This window comes from Nanorana parkeri, unplaced genomic scaffold (genome assembly GCF_000935625.1).
Source record: "Nanorana parkeri isolate BGI_ZX_2015 unplaced genomic scaffold, ASM93562v1 scaffold23, whole genome shotgun sequence".
Taxonomy (NCBI): Eukaryota; Metazoa; Chordata; class Amphibia; order Anura; family Dicroglossidae; genus Nanorana; species Nanorana parkeri.
In genome coordinates, this window is record NW_017306291.1 from 1,943,753 (window position 1) to 1,962,334 (window position 18,582).

At 40.0% G+C, this 18,582-nt stretch overlaps 1 protein-coding gene across 1 annotated transcript in view; it reads right to left on the reverse strand.

Annotated features, from left to right (window-relative positions):
• The window catches only part of MALRD1 (MAM and LDL receptor class A domain containing 1), a 153,086-nt gene that overhangs the window by 18,507 nt on the left and 115,997 nt on the right, over positions 1–18,582 (reverse strand). The window contains exons 20-22 of the mRNA XM_018563970.1: positions 17,572–17,700; positions 12,052–12,201; positions 1,825–1,982 (exon numbers count right to left, since the gene is read on the reverse strand). Of these exons, the coding sequence (XP_018419472.1) occupies positions 1,825–1,982; positions 12,052–12,201; positions 17,572–17,700 (437 nt within the window). The remainder of the gene's footprint in view (positions 1–1,824; positions 1,983–12,051; positions 12,202–17,571; positions 17,701–18,582) is intronic.

The window sequence follows — 18,582 nt, forward strand, 5'->3', positions numbered from 1 at the left end:
TTTCTAATATAATAACAATAGGGAGAGGGAATTTGGATGGGGAGAGATAGGAACTGGGGTCCCGATCATTCAGCAAAGCATCATCATTCTCACATTCATTCACACATGCCAGGGCCTTTTATCTCTCCCTGGTACACTCCCATCAAGTAGGTTTCAGCGAATCGCTCTGTGATATTATATGGCCTTATCACCAAGCCACATGCTGACTGTTCTTTCAGAAGGCAGGAAATAACTTTATATCTCCCCTTCCTATAAGTCTGATTCTACACTTCCTTTCCAGCTCCAGTGCCTGCAGCATGTTTGGATGACAACAATGTATTATAGCCTGATTGGCTCACAATGCTAGCATTCCAACACCTGATTTCTGATGTGCAAAGAATTATGGGAAGTTATCAAAGACAATTTTTTGCTTCCATGTTGTATCTGGAATTTTTTTTATTACCTGCCTTGGGCAGTTTGTACTGTTAATTCGATAAAAATAAAAAGTTATTTTCATGGTATGGTTGTTTATTCACCAACAATGAAGGCAAAGACCAAGCATGGTAGTATACAATGATATTTCTTCCTTGGACTAACAGTAAAATGTACTTTTGATTGATTTCTCGATGCTTTGACCTGACAAAGGAAGAAGAGGTGGACTGGAAAAATGTACTGTTCAACACAAGAAAAAACAGATTTAATTGAATGCTGCCTTGCTCAATGTTGTTTTCTTATACAGCTATACTAATATAGCTAGAGCTATTTTTCTTATACAGGAAATAATAAGACTGACTGGAAGCTGAAATAGTCTATTGCCTGTTCAAGGTTATTAAAATATAATGCATTCTTAATCAACCATAGCTGGTATACAATATTTAGGCGCATTTAGCAAACCTCCAAATTTAATCTTTCACCTTTTTCCCAACAGCTTTTTTGTTTTCCAGTTTTTAAATCCTCCAGTAGACGGCAGTATAACCCAATCATTTTAGAATAACTGAATACTGTGTCCCATAACGAGTGATAAAGAAATCTATTTTCCAGCATGTTTGGCGTCATGTATTATTAAGCTAATCATTTATTGTTAATCTGCTGCAAAGGTCTGTACATAAAGATCCTGCCATTGACAACACTTTCTGTTCCGGAGAGCTGTTGGGTTTACCCATCAGGTCTGCAAATGCCTCCTGCAAACTTGATAGGCAACCTGATGATTGATGAGCCATCTAACAGAGCACACATGGAAGGTTGGCAGTGTTGCTAATTATTGCAAGCCTGCTTAGTGTTGTTAGACTGAAACAAGAAGTGTTGTTACTGGCAGGATCTCTGGGTACATACACTTTAAAGGAGAACTATGAGGTGAATGCTTTTCACCCACCTCATAGTTCTAGCCGACCTGTGACAATGAGACTGTCACAGGTCGGCTCAGTAGATCGGGAGGTGAGCGAACACATACCGGCGTGACAGCTCTCTGCCGTAACAGGGGAGGGGCTGGATTCCCCCGCTCCGATCTGCCAGCGCTGATTGGCGGATCGGACGGGGAGGGGGCGGGTACAGCTGGCTCTGCCTCTAGATAGGCAGAGCCAGCTGTCACTCACGCAGCTGGGCGGATCCAGACATAATTGTCGGGATCCGCTTCAGCTGCGGCAGTAGCTCGCAGTATACTGTGGCATCTCAGTATACCGCTAGTTTGTGTCCTCCCGTTACCCTAAGGAGAACTGTGGGGAAAAGCCTTAACCCCATAGTTCTCCTTTAATTATTCAGCAACAAGCCACTGCTGTTTCCAAAGAAGTTTTAAACAACAGATATGATTATTTTAAGACCTTCAATCTTGTGATTTATAATCCTCACCCTTAGATTTCCAGACTGTGGAGGTCCATATATATAATACCAAAAGCGCACTCTGCACTTGTCACGAGCAGGCGGGAAAAAGTTGCTAGTTAAAATTCTTGCTGTGTCTCCAGCTTGCTGATTAGATGTGTTGGCATAAAGGAACAACCTTCCACTTCCTTATAAATTAAAAACATAAACAAGTAAACACATACAGTACACATGCAACTGACAAAGCAAAGCTGTAATCAAGAATTCTAGATCAGAGACGCAATTCACTAAGCTATAATGATTATTTGTCAAAAATAACTGTTATTTTAAGCAACGAGAACTCACTTTAACAGTCACGTAAGTGAAAACAGCAATTGTTATCATGTGACACAATGTGATTACATAACATTCTCCAAATATTTCTGGACTCCAATGAGTTGAAAAAATAGGCTGACGGGGATGTTGAAATACACCTGCTAACCAGGGACACTGATCTCCAAACAGCAAACTCTCCCTAGCGCCTCGGGAGTCTCCTGCTCCCGGCCGCCAAGGAGAGAAACACTGCTGTGTCTTCGTTTTTTTCTTTATTCTGACACGAGTGATGTCAGAATAGAAAAAAAATAAAAATTCCCATTGAAAAGCATTGGGACATTACTATTGGCTATTTCAATTTGCAATAGCCAATAGTAAACTAGCATTGTACCCGCCCTCTGCTGCAGTTCTCCATCAGGTCCATCAGCAGAGGGCGGGTACAATGCTAGCTTACTATTGGCTATTGCAAATTGAAATAGCCAATAGTAATGTACCAATGCTTTTCAATGGGAAAATTTCTTTTTTTTTTTTCTATTCTGACATCACTCGTGTCAGAATAAAGAAAAAAACGAAAAAGCAGTGTTTCTCTCCTGGGTGGAGTTTTTTGTAAAAAAATAATTCTGACAGCAGCAGAGTCGCCGGACAATAGGAAACTATTGGGCGGAGCTAGCTGTCACTACTAGCTCCGCACAATCGTTTGCTATTTACTTTTTTAAACTTTTTTCACTCTTTTTCTGTTCTGCTCGGTACCTCTGAGGGACCGAGCAGAACAAGAAGCAAGCCGATGAAATCAGCCGTACCAGCCTGAAGTGAATAGCCGAACAGTGTTCGGCTCACTCACTTCAGGTCGGTCATTTACTCGGCTGCCTACGGCAGCTTAGTGAATAGACCCCTATATGTTCATGCTTATCTTTGATATATACAGGAAGTTCTCTTTGTATGCTGTATAATGATGTATTCTGATGTAATGTTCTTCTAAGCAAGTAAAACTCAGCATTCCTCAAGATCTCAGTGCTTCATCTAAACACACAACCAACAGGAGAAGCATTGGGACTGTACCAATTCACTCAAAAGGAATAATACACACTTTCAGTATTATTGCTTTAATATATTAAAAATGGCTAATATAAATTAATATCAATATTATAAATATAAATTAATATTATAAATATTAAATACAATAGATAAATCTATTGTTAAAATCTTATAAGAAAACCGAGGAATGTTTTGCCAGACTATAATGCTATCATGGAATTTAATTTACCCAACTACCTCTTTGTGCCCTGAGTTTGGTTCCATTTTATGCTCTAACAAAATTGTTACTTTGTTATACGTTCTATAATTTGTAATGTGGTAGATACTGTATAAGCCTTTATAGTGGTTTCCAGAGCCTAAACTGTGAGTGAACTTTTTAATGAAGACAAAACGAGTGGCACATGTAGACTTTAAAATGGCTGCTGTACACGAAACAAGCTTATACTATGTGACCACAAGCACATTCCTACCAACTTTCTGAGGTTAGAAAGACGGACACCTTCCAGCACAATGTATTTAGGCACTCACACTGCAGAGATATACAGCTATGGCTTGTTGGCACAGGAGAGCCTAGGTACCGTCAAATACTTGCCATGCACCCAGATATGCCGACAATTAAGAATTTGTATGCCAAAAATGATTGTGTAAACCCAGAATTGTTGTTTTTCACCATTACTTTTCCTTTATAATGGCTTTTCACAAATACAAACAAGATAATTAAGAGATAAACTAAATTGTTTAATGCAGTTTTGGTAGGTAAATAGTCAATTTTCATAGATATCTGTAGATCAGATAGACAATTGAAGAGGAAAGAGGGACAGATGGATTTGGTTCCACATGAGGGACAGTTGGGAGATTTGCAAGCACTGTAATCAACGATTTGATTACCATACTGCAGTGTTAATATTGATTGATTTCTAGATTAATTTGTCTTGCTCTGTATGTTCTGCTATTTTAGTCCCGTACATTTTATACAGGGATGCATAGTACATTCTGCCTGTTATGATACAGGTGGGCTGTTAACCTAAGAGTATGCATGCAATGGCAGTGTGTTTCCATATTGTTTTACAGATATGTTTCATTCATGATTCTGTACTATTATTTCATGCTCTATGGAAAATCCACTATCTGATCACTGTTCTTGCTATATTAAACCGAGAGCACAGATGAGTTTACCAGAGGTGGGCTGTTGACCTGAATGTACATAGACGTGGCAGTGTGTTTCCTTATTGTCTTACAGGGCTCGAGCCAAGCGCACTGATTCAAAGTGAGTTATTCACAAAGCTGCCGAAGGCAGCCGAGTGAATTAACTAGCCGAAGTGAAGTGAGCCCAATGCTGTTCGGCTATTCACTTCTGGCTTATATGGCTGATTTCAGCCGCACATCGGCTAAAATCAGCCGTACATTGGCTGCCTTCGGTCAGCTGACCATGCTCTGCATGTTTGGCTGAGCCGAAGTGCAGAAGGATGTCGACTCAGCCGATCCAGCATCTGGATCGGCTAAGCCGAAGCTCTGGCAGCTCACTCACTGTTGTTCGCCCCTATTCACATAGGGGCCGAACGGCAGTGATTGAATAGCTGAATGCCATCGAGTGGCATTCGGCTCGGCTATTCTGCTCGGTACCTCCAGGGTACCGAGCAGAATAGAAGAGGAGTGTAAAGAATGTGTTAAAAAAAATTGCAAAATGATTTTAAAAACGATCAAAAATAGGAAACTTAAAGAAAAAAAAATACTTTTATGAAAATAAAAATTAATTAATAAAAAAAAAAACACATTTGTGCGGAGCTAGCAGTGACAGCTAACTCCGCCCAACTGTTTCCTATTGCCCGACACCTGCTAGAGTCTTCTAGCAGGTCCAGGCTTAATGAATAACAACCGGGTGGAGCTGGTCAAGGATGTCACAGCCAACTCCGCCCTGTTGTATTGTTTAATGACGAATCAAAACCCTAAAAACCCTAACAGTAAATATAAATGTATCTTTTTTGTTTATCACTAAGCTGTAGATCCTCAAATAATCTCTGAATTGGTGCTGACACTGTCTTCCTTCTGGAGGGTGGCTACTTTTGTTCCTCATGTTTCCTGTGTGTGTTGTAAAGTAGTCACCAATCCAAGCTCACTCCCGTGACAGATTGCAATCTCAATACAAATAAGTAAACTAAAGGGCCTATTCACTAAGCTGCCGCAGGCAGCCGAGTGATTGACCGACCTGAAGTGAAGTGAGCCGAACACTGTTCGGCTATTCACTTCAGGCTGGTACGGCTGAAATCAGCTGTACATCGGCTTACTTCACATGGCTTTGGGTCGGCTGAACATGCTTAGCATGTTCGGCCGACCCGAAGTGCAGAAGGAGTTCGACTCAGCCGATCCAACATCTGGATAAGCTGAGCCGACCCTCCGGTAGGCTACTCACTGCTGTTCGGTCTATTCTCATAGATGCCGAACAGCAGTGAGTGAATAGCCGAATGCTGCTTAGCGGCATTCGGCTCAGCTGTTCTGCTCGGTCCCTCAGAGGGACCGAGCAGAACAGAAAAAGAGTTTAAAAAGTAAAAAAAAAGTAAATAGAAAACGATTGTGCGGAGCTAGCAGTGACAGCTAGCTCCGCCCAATAGTTTCCTATTGTCCTGGGGCTCTGCTGCAAAAAAGAAAGAAAAAAAACTCTCCCGGGCGCTCTGGGAGCCTCCCGCTCCCGACCGCCAAGGAGAGAAACACAGCTGTGTCTTTCTTTTTCTTTATTCTGACACAGAGCGATGTCAGAATAGAAAAAAAAAAGAAACGTTTTTTCCCCATTGAAAAGCATTGCTACATTACTATTGGCTATTTCAATTTTCAATAGCCAATAGTAAACTAGCATTGTACCCGCCCTCTACTGATGGACCTGATGGAGAACTGCAGCAGAGGGCAGGTACAATGCTAGTTTACTATAGGCTATTGCAAATTGAAATAGCCAATAGTAATGTAGCAATGTATTTCAATGGGAATTTTTTTTTTCTCTATTCTGACATCGCACCGTGTCAGAATAAAGAAAGACAAAGCAGTGTTTCTCTCCTTGGCGGCTGGGAGCAGGAGACTCAGCCCTTCGGTTCTACTGAACCGAAGGGGTCCTGTGGCCGAAGCTAACCAAATGATCGGCCGAATCTACGGCTAGATTCTTCGGCAGCTTCGTGAATAGACCCTTAAATGTGAGATTGTAGTCCATCACAGGAGTGAGCTTGGAGCGGTGACTACTTTAGAACACACAGGGACCATGGGGAACAAAAGTAGTCACCCCCCAGAAGGAAGGACAGTGTCAGCACCAATTCAGAGATGATTTGAGCATCTACAGCCGAGTGATACACAAATAAGATACATTTTTGTTAACAGTTAAGGTACTCTAATGTATTTTAGATATGTAGCTCCTGCGTTTACTGTCACTTTGAGCTGGAACTGAGTTTAGGAATATTTTACAATCTTTAACTAATTCTAACTTATTTTTGTTGACTAAAACCAACATCACCATAATTACAAGACATACATCACAATAAGGTATTTAAGAAATGTACATCTACTTATAATCTGAATTACATAAAGGTGACCTATGTGTAATCCTGGAAAATAATAACAACATTTTTAATGCGTTGAGTTGGTAAAGTGTTGTTTGCCAACCACCAATACTATGGAGGAAATGTAAATAATATTGCATTCGGTTTAACAAATGACACACCAGAATTGCTAGTATCATGCATTTCCTGCATTTGTAGTGTAGGAGTTTGTTTTGGAGTTGCCATATGTGAGAAGTCTCAGACTGCACAGGGAGAACTATCTTTCTCTTTATCCTGCAGCTTTCAAGTCTCATGAGGTCTCAGACACAGATCAAAGCAAATGAGACTTGGGAGGGTGGTGATTGCTGACATTCCAAATAATATAAACAGCAAACCAAAAAACTTTAGGGATTTTCATATCCATAAACATAGGTTAGGAATTGTACCCTCTTATTTCTCTCAATACAGTTTCCTTTACATAGGGAACTGTATTGAGAGAAATAAGAGGGTACAATTCCTAACCTCTCCTGAACCTTTAAGAGCCCTGTCTATTATGCTGAATGACTGGATTTGATACATTTTGAATCACTGACTTGAAACCGGTAAGCACATCAATGCACGCTATCCCGCAATGCACCTACAGTGTCTTACAGTGCGACAGGTGCATTGTGTTGCCATTCAGTTGAATGGCAGCCCATTGCACCTCCCGGCCACAATGCGTTGCAATAAATTACTTTTTTTCCACTGAATCGCAACACACTGTATTGCTGTACCATGCATTGCAACCGGGAGGTGCATAGGGGTGCCATTCAAATGAGTAGCAATGTATCTGACGCACTGTAATGTACGGTAGGAGTGTTGCATGATAGCATGTGTTAATCATGTGGACAGGCCCTCAGAGTCCAAAAAGCAATAACGTCAGTAAGAAAGCACGGCTGTCATGTTACTCAAACCTATAGACGGAGTTCAGCAATTAAAAACCCGGCATCTCCTTTAATTTAATTAATTTCTCCTTTAATTACCTGCCATACAAAATTGCCTAACTGCAATCAAGAGCATGCAATGGACCGGGTCATGGTCTTTAGTTGAGTGCATAATGCTTTTACACATTTTCATTTACATGGCTAAGGAAGCAAGTGAAATGATAACATTAGAATGTTGTATTTTCACTTTCGTCATGTACCTTTATTTAAAAAGAAACTCTCCTTTCCCGAAGCTTTTCCCACACAGACTGTTAATTTAGATTACAAGGCTACTTAGTCGCTAAATTATTGAAATATATTTGCAAGTGGCATGTGCAATGTTGGCTCCATAAACGCCAAACATCAATACGACCCATATATTTCTTCATTTAAAATCACTCCAGCCCTTTTGTATTTTCGAAGCTTCTGACTTCAAAGCAAGGTAATCCTTTGAAGGACAATTTACAATTAGCTTGATAATGCGGTGACATTGACTTTGGTGCATTATGGGAGAAGCCAGTTATTTTCTTTTCATGCTTTCCCAGCAGTCTGCAGTGTTTTTGCAGTTTTCAAGTTAAATCATTAATTTTATGTTTATGGTTTTTTTTTTCATGTTTGGGTTTTTTATGTGGATTCCATATTGTGTAACACAGTCATTTTCTAAAAGTGTAGCATACATTTTCATTTACTTTAAAGCACCTAAATTTCTGCAATTTTCCCTTGTGTTTCCAGGCAAATAAAAAAGACACACATTTATGCAGCTCTTTGATACATCATTAAATTGCCATTAAATGCATGCAGTATAATAGCAGTAGCAGAATCTGATCTAGTATAAGTCTCTGAACATCACAGCTCAGCCTGGGAGAGAGAGGAGCAGCACAAGGAGCCAACAAGTTGTGCTCCAACAATCATTTGATACCAAGGAACATGCAGATACAAGGAGGGAGCAGAGTCACAGGGAGTCAAGCTCAACAGTCTCCTTCTTCTCTTTTGGCTGTCCAGTCATAGTCCGGTGGAGGGATAAGACCTGTAAGGCCCCTCTAGCATGGGTGCCTTCAGTTCCGATCAGCAGGGGATCCTGCTTGTGTTTTTTTTTATTATAAACTGACACATGGTCAAAAATGTTAAAAAGTATATTGAATGATTTGTTACATATTCAAATGTAATGATTTCTAACACTGTACTTTCTCTGTGCACAGCAAGCAGAGTGCCATCCGTCAGCTGGAGGTTTGTTTGTAAACAGACCTCCAGTCTGTTTGTGATCGCCATGTTGGTTATCAAAGTGATCACATGATCGGTAAGCACATTGATTGGTTCCTGATTATGAGACCTGTGGCTGTCAGTGATAGCACATTATCCAAACTGGGAATGATATGTCAGAGGTGAATTATAGATTTACATCCTGCCTCAGTGTAACCTACGGACTGTGGTTGTTACAGATTCTGCATTAGAACAAATAATGATGGTTTATAGCAAGATGTGACATGAATTCTGTAAAATGAAGGTATTCTTAGATATACTATAATAAGCAAGGTTCCCCGAAAATAAAAACGGAATCCCAAAATAGGAGCTGTTTATAATAATCAAACAGGTAATGATAATGTAACAAATTTTAATGAGAATTAATAATAAAGTAGAAAAACTTATAAATACACCTACTGACAAAGAACATCTAAAATCAATTAAAATGACAAACAAGTCCTCCCTGATATAGCCCAGTGTTGATTGATATAGATGAGAATCTAGTGACCGTAAATGGTGATCGAACCCAGGAGTTTTTTGTCCACTTTATTGTTATTTGAGGTGCTTCTCCTTTCCCCATTTGTCATTATTCTTAGATATAGCTATGGTAAGCATTATGATAAAAAGTTATCGTATCGAAGTAATATTCTTATAACATCTGTGTAAGTATATGTTTTGTAGTTAATTTATGTCAAAATTGGTCCAATACACAGAAAGTGTACGCCATGCTGTCTGTGTAAGAAAAAAAAATGGCAACAGCTTCAATCAGTTCATTACTAGCTTTATAAATAGGGTGCACATGGGCATTTGCATATGGCAGAACAGTACAATGCAAAAATGTAAGTCAGCAAATTCTACACTGTTTCAACATTTTAGGTTAAATGATCCATATATTTGCAAATGTATGAGGAAATAACAATGCCTTGTCAAGGCCCAACTGTGAAGTATGGTACCTAACTGTAATCTAACAGAGCTTCCTTATATTTTTTATATGTAGCAATGAGTAAAATGAGGGTAGGTGTGCCTGGTAGACCATTTTTTAGTTGCCATTGTACTGTGCTAGGCTTTTGGTGTCTCCCTGTACCTTTAATGAGGAATGGCTTACCTCCAGGCAGTATATTTGGGTAAGGGTAGTCCGGTAACAGCATTCCCTTTCTGCTATTCTCTTCTCATTACCAGCACTATGCCTTACAGACAATATACTTTATATATAGTGTCAGCATTATTATTTATTTGTTCTTATTTGGTATCTGGTCCTAACCTTTTCCTTTCCCTCAGCCAAAACTTCAGATATTAGGCTTCTAGAGACTTCAGCATTGTATGAATTTTTGGAGAGAGTATAGATAAACCTGGCTTCGTATAAAGGCCTGTGCAGCTTACAACTGACTTCCACTAATTAGTTCTCAAGGACAAACTTTTACACTCCAAAGGTCTTCCACCTGTATGTGATCCAAATACAGAGAACAGATGGAAAGACACAGTGTACTCCAGTCCTGTAGAATGTTCTGTACTTCCTTCTTTATTCATTAAGTGTTCAGATAACTAATTACACCCGAAGAACAGAGAACGCTACAACTTTCATTAGTCTAAGTTGACACACAAGTGGCTGATTTCGCCAAACTGGGAGTTGCAGATTGTCAAACATTTGCAGAAAGTAGTTACATGTAAATTATTATTATACAGTATTTATATAGCGCCAATAGTTTGCACAGCGTTTTACAATATAAGGAAGACATTACAGTCACAATACAATTCAAGACAAGATGGTAAGGAGGGCCCTGTAAATATACCAACTCAAATTTTTCGGCTAAAAAATTGGATTTTTGTACTACACGTAAAATCTATTTCATGGAGTTTCTCGAGGGACAAAGAATTCAGAGACAGTTGGATAATACGGCACCTAAAGGAATATTTGAACACTGGCATTGGCCCACTCTATCCAAAAAGAAAAGGGTTGTCATACACTTTAACCACTTGCTTATACCCCCTTCCTGTCCAGGCCATTTTTCAGTATTCAGCGCTGCGGTGACTGACATTTATTCCGTCATGCAACGCTGTACTGAAATTCATTAAATACAATTTTTTGGGGACAGATTTTAATTTTTACTATATAACGAAAAAAGTACAGAAAATAATTTAAAAAAAAACTGTTTTCCCTTTATTATATTAGGAAACATTTATTATTACAAAATTTTTTGGCAAAATATAAAATACAGGGTCACGTCGGGTAAATAGACACCAAACATGTGAAGCCTTAAAATTGTGCGCGCCCGCAAAATTGCAAAAAAAAATAGAAAAACCCAAAATTGGCCATAGGCAACGCTTTAAAAGATTTTACCGTTCATCAGTTTAGTGTCATCAGTAATTGATCAGTAATTGATGGCCCTAGAATTATTGCTCTCACTGCGACGTTCGCACGATAGGTAACATGTGCTTGCATAATTGGCGCAATCGTCGTTTTTGCGTGTAGGCGCACCTATGTGGAGGTGGGGGACTTTTTTTTAAAAAATGGTGTTTTTTTTGTGTGTGTAAATTTTATTTTGTGACCAATTTTTTACACTTAACTATCAAATTACAGTCACAGGTCCCCTCAGAGGTCTCTAAGACCCCTAATGTCACCTAGGGACCCCCAGAGAAGCTTATGAAGCACAGATCTGCTTCATCAGCTTCTCTCTGGTTTCTGTACCCGAGAGTGACCGAGGAATGCAGAAGTGATGTAGTAAACATCACTTCCTGCATTCAGAGACCGGGGAGGAGAGCGAAGGGAGGTCGTGTACTGATCTCCCTCCATTCTCAGTGCACGGAGCCACATTGCCCATACCGGATGGATGCCCGGGAATCGCGGGGACGGCGGCGACAGGAGAGGTAAGGGGGGGGGCGCACCGAGAGATGCAGCATACAAGCGATCGGGTGTCTTTACAGACGGTGGACCTCTTGTAAGTAAACGGCCATCGCTGGCTGTTTAAAATTCTGGTGGTTTCCTGCTCGTGTGCACCAGGGGGCGGGCGCGGGTACGAAGGACGTCTAAAGACGCCCACACGCATCCAGTAGACTCCTGTCCGACCGTTTCTCAACATTCGGCGGACGGGAGGTGGTTAAGAAGAAAAATGGAAACATACAGCAAAAGTCTACCTTTAGCATGGGAAAGGTTTGACTGAGCCTACCATCTATATATATAATCCACTTACCGGGTGTGTGATCTGTATTTAGCAGAATACCTCTTTCTGCCACGGTCCAATCAAACTCATCAGTCTTGTCTTGTGTAAGGTTGCATCCCAAATCACCTACGGAACTCAGATGTGGGAAACTGCAGCTGCCGGGTAATTCACTGTAGGGACCTAAGTGCAGAATATTGATGGCTTTTAATACTTAGACACCAGTGAGACATCCGCTATGTACTTTAGAGTGAAATCACCTTGCTATGAAAGCGGCGAGATGAATGCTTGATTTACTTACACCAACAGCCGCTGTGCCCCTCTCTGAAGCAGGTTCATCTGCGCCTATTGGATGTACGATTTCCTATAAGTCTATTAAGGGATTAGCTCATTCTGGCTTAGTACATTTACTTAATTTCACAAAGGAATAGCCATTTTTCATCTCAGCACTTGCTTCAGTGCTGTTCAACAGGGTGTGAAAATTATGAACAAGTTGATTTAAAATTTAAATGAAATATAGCCCTGGTTTTGGAACAGCTTACCTGACTTACATCCCTTGTTATTACCAGTGTGTTCTTAAAGGGAATGCATAGTGGGCTATTTTATTTCGCAAATATTTTCCTAATTAGGTATCAAGTTTAGGGGAATTTTTTTTTGATTGCTCTTTTGATTGCTCTTTAATTGGATATACAGTAAATGAAATATTAAATGTTATTAATTTATATACTGTACGGCTGAAAATATGTGGAAACCCCTTCCAACATTTCTAGTGAAATAAGTATCATTAATGCACCTTTTACTATTAAAAAAATATGGGTATAATTTATTAAACTTTCCCAAAAAAGTATTTCATTTAAATTGTTTAAAAAAAAACCTTAAACATTAAAAGACCAAAATAAAAATGTATTTGTGTAAGCATTCTGAGCAACATTTATGGAGATGTGGAACTGACTTGAGTGTCTCTTTACTCTCTGAATGAGCAAATCGGGCAGAGAAGTCTCCTTTGATGTTAAAGTTCCTTTCCACTGTTATCTACTGGACCCCTAAGCACAGGGACGTCCGGTCAGGGGAGGCAGAGCCTCACCTAGTATTATGGAGGAAAAAGCTGTCAGCTTCAAGTCAAGTGTGTAACCTGTCATGGACGGAGTGTAGCCTGTTAATTACAGGCGGCGCTGCATCTGGCTTTTGAAAGCTAAGTTAGCTTACACAGCAGCGGGTTTCCCCATTGCTTGTGTAACCATATAGTGAGGCAAAAGCTGCAACAGCCTCTACTTTGTGTTAGAGGCTTGAGCTCAGTGGGTGGTTTGGACCAATAGCAAAGCTGTCCAATCAAAAAAAAGAAAAGAAAAACACGGAGGACATCAATCTTGATGCCTCACCAGTGACGAGCAAGTGAGGGACAGTGAGCCTCCTCCCTGTCTCCTCCCATCTCCCTCCCCACTTCACACATAGCTCAGTGGCCGATTGGGGGCGGTGCATCGGCGGGATGGGGGTGGGGCGTCTGCAGGGTGTCGGCGGGCAGGGGGAATGCCTCACGTAGCACAGACCTTACTGCATGTTACTGGAATCATATCAGTAGCTCTGGCATGAAAGAGGGAGTGCACATGAATGTTGCAGTAGGCAGGCAATGTTGTCAGCAGAACTGGCAGTCTCCCAAATAGGAAAAAAACAGACAGAGGTTCTGATGTTTCACCAGTCTACCAAAACTAAAACAAATTCCATATTGGCTGGAGTTGCTCTTTGCATGCAGATATCCTTGCAGCTGGAGCTTGATTTGTGCTGCTGTGAAGTAGCTCTGTTTCTATGTGTTTGTGAGGCAGTACTCGGCTATGTGGATGATTACTCTTTAATAGTTGCCTAAAGCAAGCAGAGGGAAGCTGGGATCCCACCATGGAGAAGGTGCCTATGTATTACAAAGATACGTTATAGCAGGGAGCAATACATTCCAGTACTCAGCTCACTTCACGTCCAGTAAATCTCATAGAAGATTACCACCAAACAAAACATTTTACTATTCTTTAAAGATGGCATTAATTGGCATTTATTAACTGTATTTGAAACACGATTTTGAAGCTCCTTCGCCACACTGATGTTAATATCAATGGGATCTGACAAAGAAGGATATATCAGTTGCTTATTCTTTTCCCTTTCAGGTTAGATTTTTTTTTTTTTTTTAAACCAGCTGGTTCCATGACAATTTTTTATTCCATTGTTGTCAATGGGAAGCCTCTGAAATGCTTGCCAAGTACAATGGGTATGAGGTGCATTTGCAATGTTTTCATCACTTCTCAATAATAACTGACAATGACCTTGTTAATAAAAACAAAACTTTTTGTAACAATAGATAAATCTTACATATATATCAGCTTTTAAAAACCAGCTGCAAAAGCAGTCCAAGTACATTTACGGTTTTAGTAAAATCCACATCATTAGCATTTCATGGAGGCATATTTTTGTGTCATGTGACATCTGCGTACTCCCTGAGCTCTTATGCTTATTGGACTTTAGTCATCAATTGCTAATTCACCCCACCAGCAAACTTTAAAAGAAAACTATGGGGTAACCTTTATATTCCATAGTTCTCTTAAGGGTCATGGGAGGACATATATTAACCTCCTCCCGTGACCCAAGCTCAGTATATACCGAGATCCCCGCAGCCGGGATGGACCCCGACAATGCTGTCGAGATCCACACAGCTGCGTGAGCGACAGCGGCTCTGCCTATCTAGAGGCAGAGCCAGCTGTGTAAGCCCCCCCGCCCCTCCCCGTCCGTTTCTCCACTCAGCACTGGAGGATCGGAGCGGGGAGGGGGAGAAATCCCTGCGGGGAATGGTGACTGAGTAGTCACTACTCACTGCAGGGAGACGATCGGGAAGTGAGCGAGCGACGGTATGCGTTCGCTCACTTCCCGATCTATAGAGCCGACCTGTAGCAGCTTCATTGTCACAGGTCAGCTCTAACTATGAGGATGAGTAGAAATCACTCACCTCATAGTTCTCTTTAAGGGATCCCTTACCAATTGACAGTGTAGGCCTTGCCATTCAAGAAGCCTGTACTTCAATGGAGCAGAGTCTCCTCTCCTCATTCCTCAACCTCAGGTCCATGACAGGATATATTGGCTTTCCACTTATTACAATTACGGAGCAAGATTACTAATGCACTATGATATAATATCTCTCTACTAAGCAAATATTACGCCTTCACATTGGTTGCTTTAGCAGGTCATTATGTAACAGTGGATGGAACCCTAAATGTCAAAAGAGTCTTCCCCACTCAACTTCTCCTTTACATTCTGGTGGCCTTTTGTGTAAGGGCAGAGAATCCATAATGGAGACCATTTTCTGTAAAGGCAGAGAGCTCAAAAGTATCCATGAAAATAAAAACCTGTATTTAACAGTAAATATCAATTTTACATTAGCATTTTATTACATTTAATGGTTCGATTAGCAGAAAGTAAAGTGACAGATAATCACCTGCCCCATTACTTCCTGGTATTCTTTGCCAACCCCCATGATGATACTCTGGTAATCTGAACAACACTCTAGCCAGGGAATCATATTGTTTACACATGTCATAGTATCGGTATACCCTGATGGAAGTGGGGAAGCAAGATCAGCAAAAGAGGTATTTATGAAAAAATATATATGCAATTAAGTAATCAATTAATTAAAGGAAGGGGTAAAAAATAAGAATAAAGAGTGTTGAAAGTGAGGGCGAATCTGCACTTTAAAGCCAAAAAGAGGTTGTTTTTTTTTTCAATTTTGGATACAGTACAGCAGAAAAGGTCAGGATCTCTATCAGGTTTTTTGTTGCCCACATATTAGCACAATGGGGCAAGGCTAGACCATCTGCCAGTTATTTGGTGAATGTGCCTTCCTGTCTCGGAACCAACCACTTGTCTTGATTTTATAAGGAGAACAAGTGAGAAAAATGTCCCCAGTGGGCTCACAGATTGAAATAAAAACATGACAAGAAGCTCAACTCTACCCCTCTCTATCCAAAACTGTTTTAACCATCATGTCCCCACATGTGACAATTATATAGGAGGGCATTTCCTTTCAATATGGAAAGATTTCCACAAAAAACTAAAAACCTGACATGGGTTTGAATCAGTCCATATTTTATCCAAGTTTAAAAAAGTTTTGGTTATTGATACACTCCAAATGAATTTTTGATATGACTTTCATATTTTTAGTATCAATAGGGGGAAACTCCCATTGTTTTGTGTGAGTTGGCTGACTTACTGGCTGGATTAGTAAACCAATTTAAAATCTACACTCAAAAAAATGATATTAATATTCGCATTAATTATCCAATAACATGAAAAGCATAGGCACATGATTGGTGTCAAAAGTGAACAGGATTTTGCTGGGCAATTGAAGTGAATATTCACAAATGTTTTTGAATGAAGATTCTCAACTCCTATAGTAAATCAGCCTCACAGACTTGCACTGTGAGAAGCTGCAGTTAAACACAACTACTGTGTAGTACTGCAAAAGAGGAAGCATAGCGTACATATCTAATAAGCATAACGGCTGTCCCAAAGTACTGTATATACATCATTAAAAATTATACTTAGATGCAATTTTTTTTAACACATTAATGTATAACTGTACTTTCAGCACACATATCCATTAAAGCTCCCACCTTTTTATATCTTAATAGTCCTGTACCTTCACATGCACAAACTTCTTCATGCAGGCTTGTATTGCACAGTGTCTATTAGACTGTACAATCATATTTAGACATTCTGCACAATTACTATAACAGGAAAATGGAAAGTGTTCATATAATGTCTGTCTGACTGCATATCTATTTCTGTGAACTGGCCTTTAATTGAGCCCCCAACATCTTCCCTCAGCATGCCCCTCAAGTCATATATTTACCTGTACTCGCTTCTCTGAGTTCTTTGCTGTGTGGCCCACTGGGAGCCATACAGCTGATGCTGCAGAATCTTATTTACCAGGCTCTTCGCCTTCAGTGCAAGCACAGAAGAATCGCTATGTATTCCTATGGAGAGGCCATCTATTATGCATCCCAACAGTGGACAGCCTCTCCACAGAAATGAATAGATAAGAAGCACTCGGTGGAGGGAATTCCGAAGCGGTGGATATATGGCCCCCAGGAAGCCCAAAAGCAAAGACCTCTGAGGACTGTTGACAGGTATGTATAAGACTGAAGGGGCTTGCTAGGGTAGGTATTATTTAAAGAAAAACTGTACTAAAAGTACAATTATTCTTTGCCATACATTGGTGAGATTATTTACATAAAGACAATGAGAGGAATTTATCAAAACTGTAGCAAACTAAATCTGGAGCAGTTGCCCAGGGCAACCAATCAGCGTCCTCTCTTGAGTTTGTTCAGTTAAGATTTGAAAACGAAAGATAGAAGCTGATTGGTTGCCGTGCACTGCTGCTCCAGATTCTGTCTGCTCCAGTTTTGATAAATCCCCTCTATATCTTTTGTAAGTTTATCTAAAAAAGACTGAAAAGACAACATTTCCCTAAGTTAAAATAACAAGTGACTAGGCAATGGAAAAGGAACATATACATACTGCAGTCAACTTCATCAGATGAATCTTTGCAGTCCGCCTTGTAGTCACACACCAAGTGGTATTCAATGCATTTCTTGTTTTTGCATATGAAATCTGAGTCTTCTGGGCATATTCCGGGCACTTCTCCAACTGCAACCAACAAGACGTTGAAATCAATACATAACGGAATGAATGCATGCTCCATTTAATTTGTTGATTTAAGTTTAGTAACACAATGCGCCTATTAACATGCTGTCATCCTTTTACCACTGCTTCCCACACTTTCTCTTATGTCCTGTTTAGTTTTTTTGATTACTCTATGGAAAGTACTCTTTAATTTATTATCTTGTTCAGGGATACTTAAGAGGAACAACCGCTGCCTTATTTAAAGTAGAACTCCGGTGTAATTAAAAGGAGACTGGTTTGAAACAAGGATATGCTGAAATCACTAAATACAACTGATTAACATTTTGTTTCCTCAAACAAAAATAACTTTTAATATACTGATAAATAAGTTTGATGGTCTGCAGATCATGGAGAAAAAAAACTGTTGGCTATAAATTAAAAAATAAACATTCAAAAAAAAATGCTAAAAATACAAGTTTATTGCAGGCAGAAGAGAGAGCAAATTTATCAGCAATAAAGAAGAAGTGCAAATAAAGAGCAAACAATGAAACCACATGGCAAAAACTTTGCAGACACCTGACCTTCATACCACACATATAAGCTAGCTGCATATCCCATTCAAAACCCATAGGCATCAAAGCTGAACCGTATCCACTGCGGGTCCCTGGAGCTTTGTGTCATACTTTTCCTTTTCTCTAAAGTAGGGTTTCTCAACCTCTTTACAGTCATGGCACCCTTTAAAAGTATGCAAATTGTAGAGGCACCCCAGTCTAAAATGTAAAAACTGTAAATGTAAAGAACGACATGTGGTCCGTCAAAAATCTATACCAAACCCTTATATGAGATAAGGATCTGGAATGAATGCCCCCCCCCCCCCCCCCCCCCCCACAACAACCACAACCACCA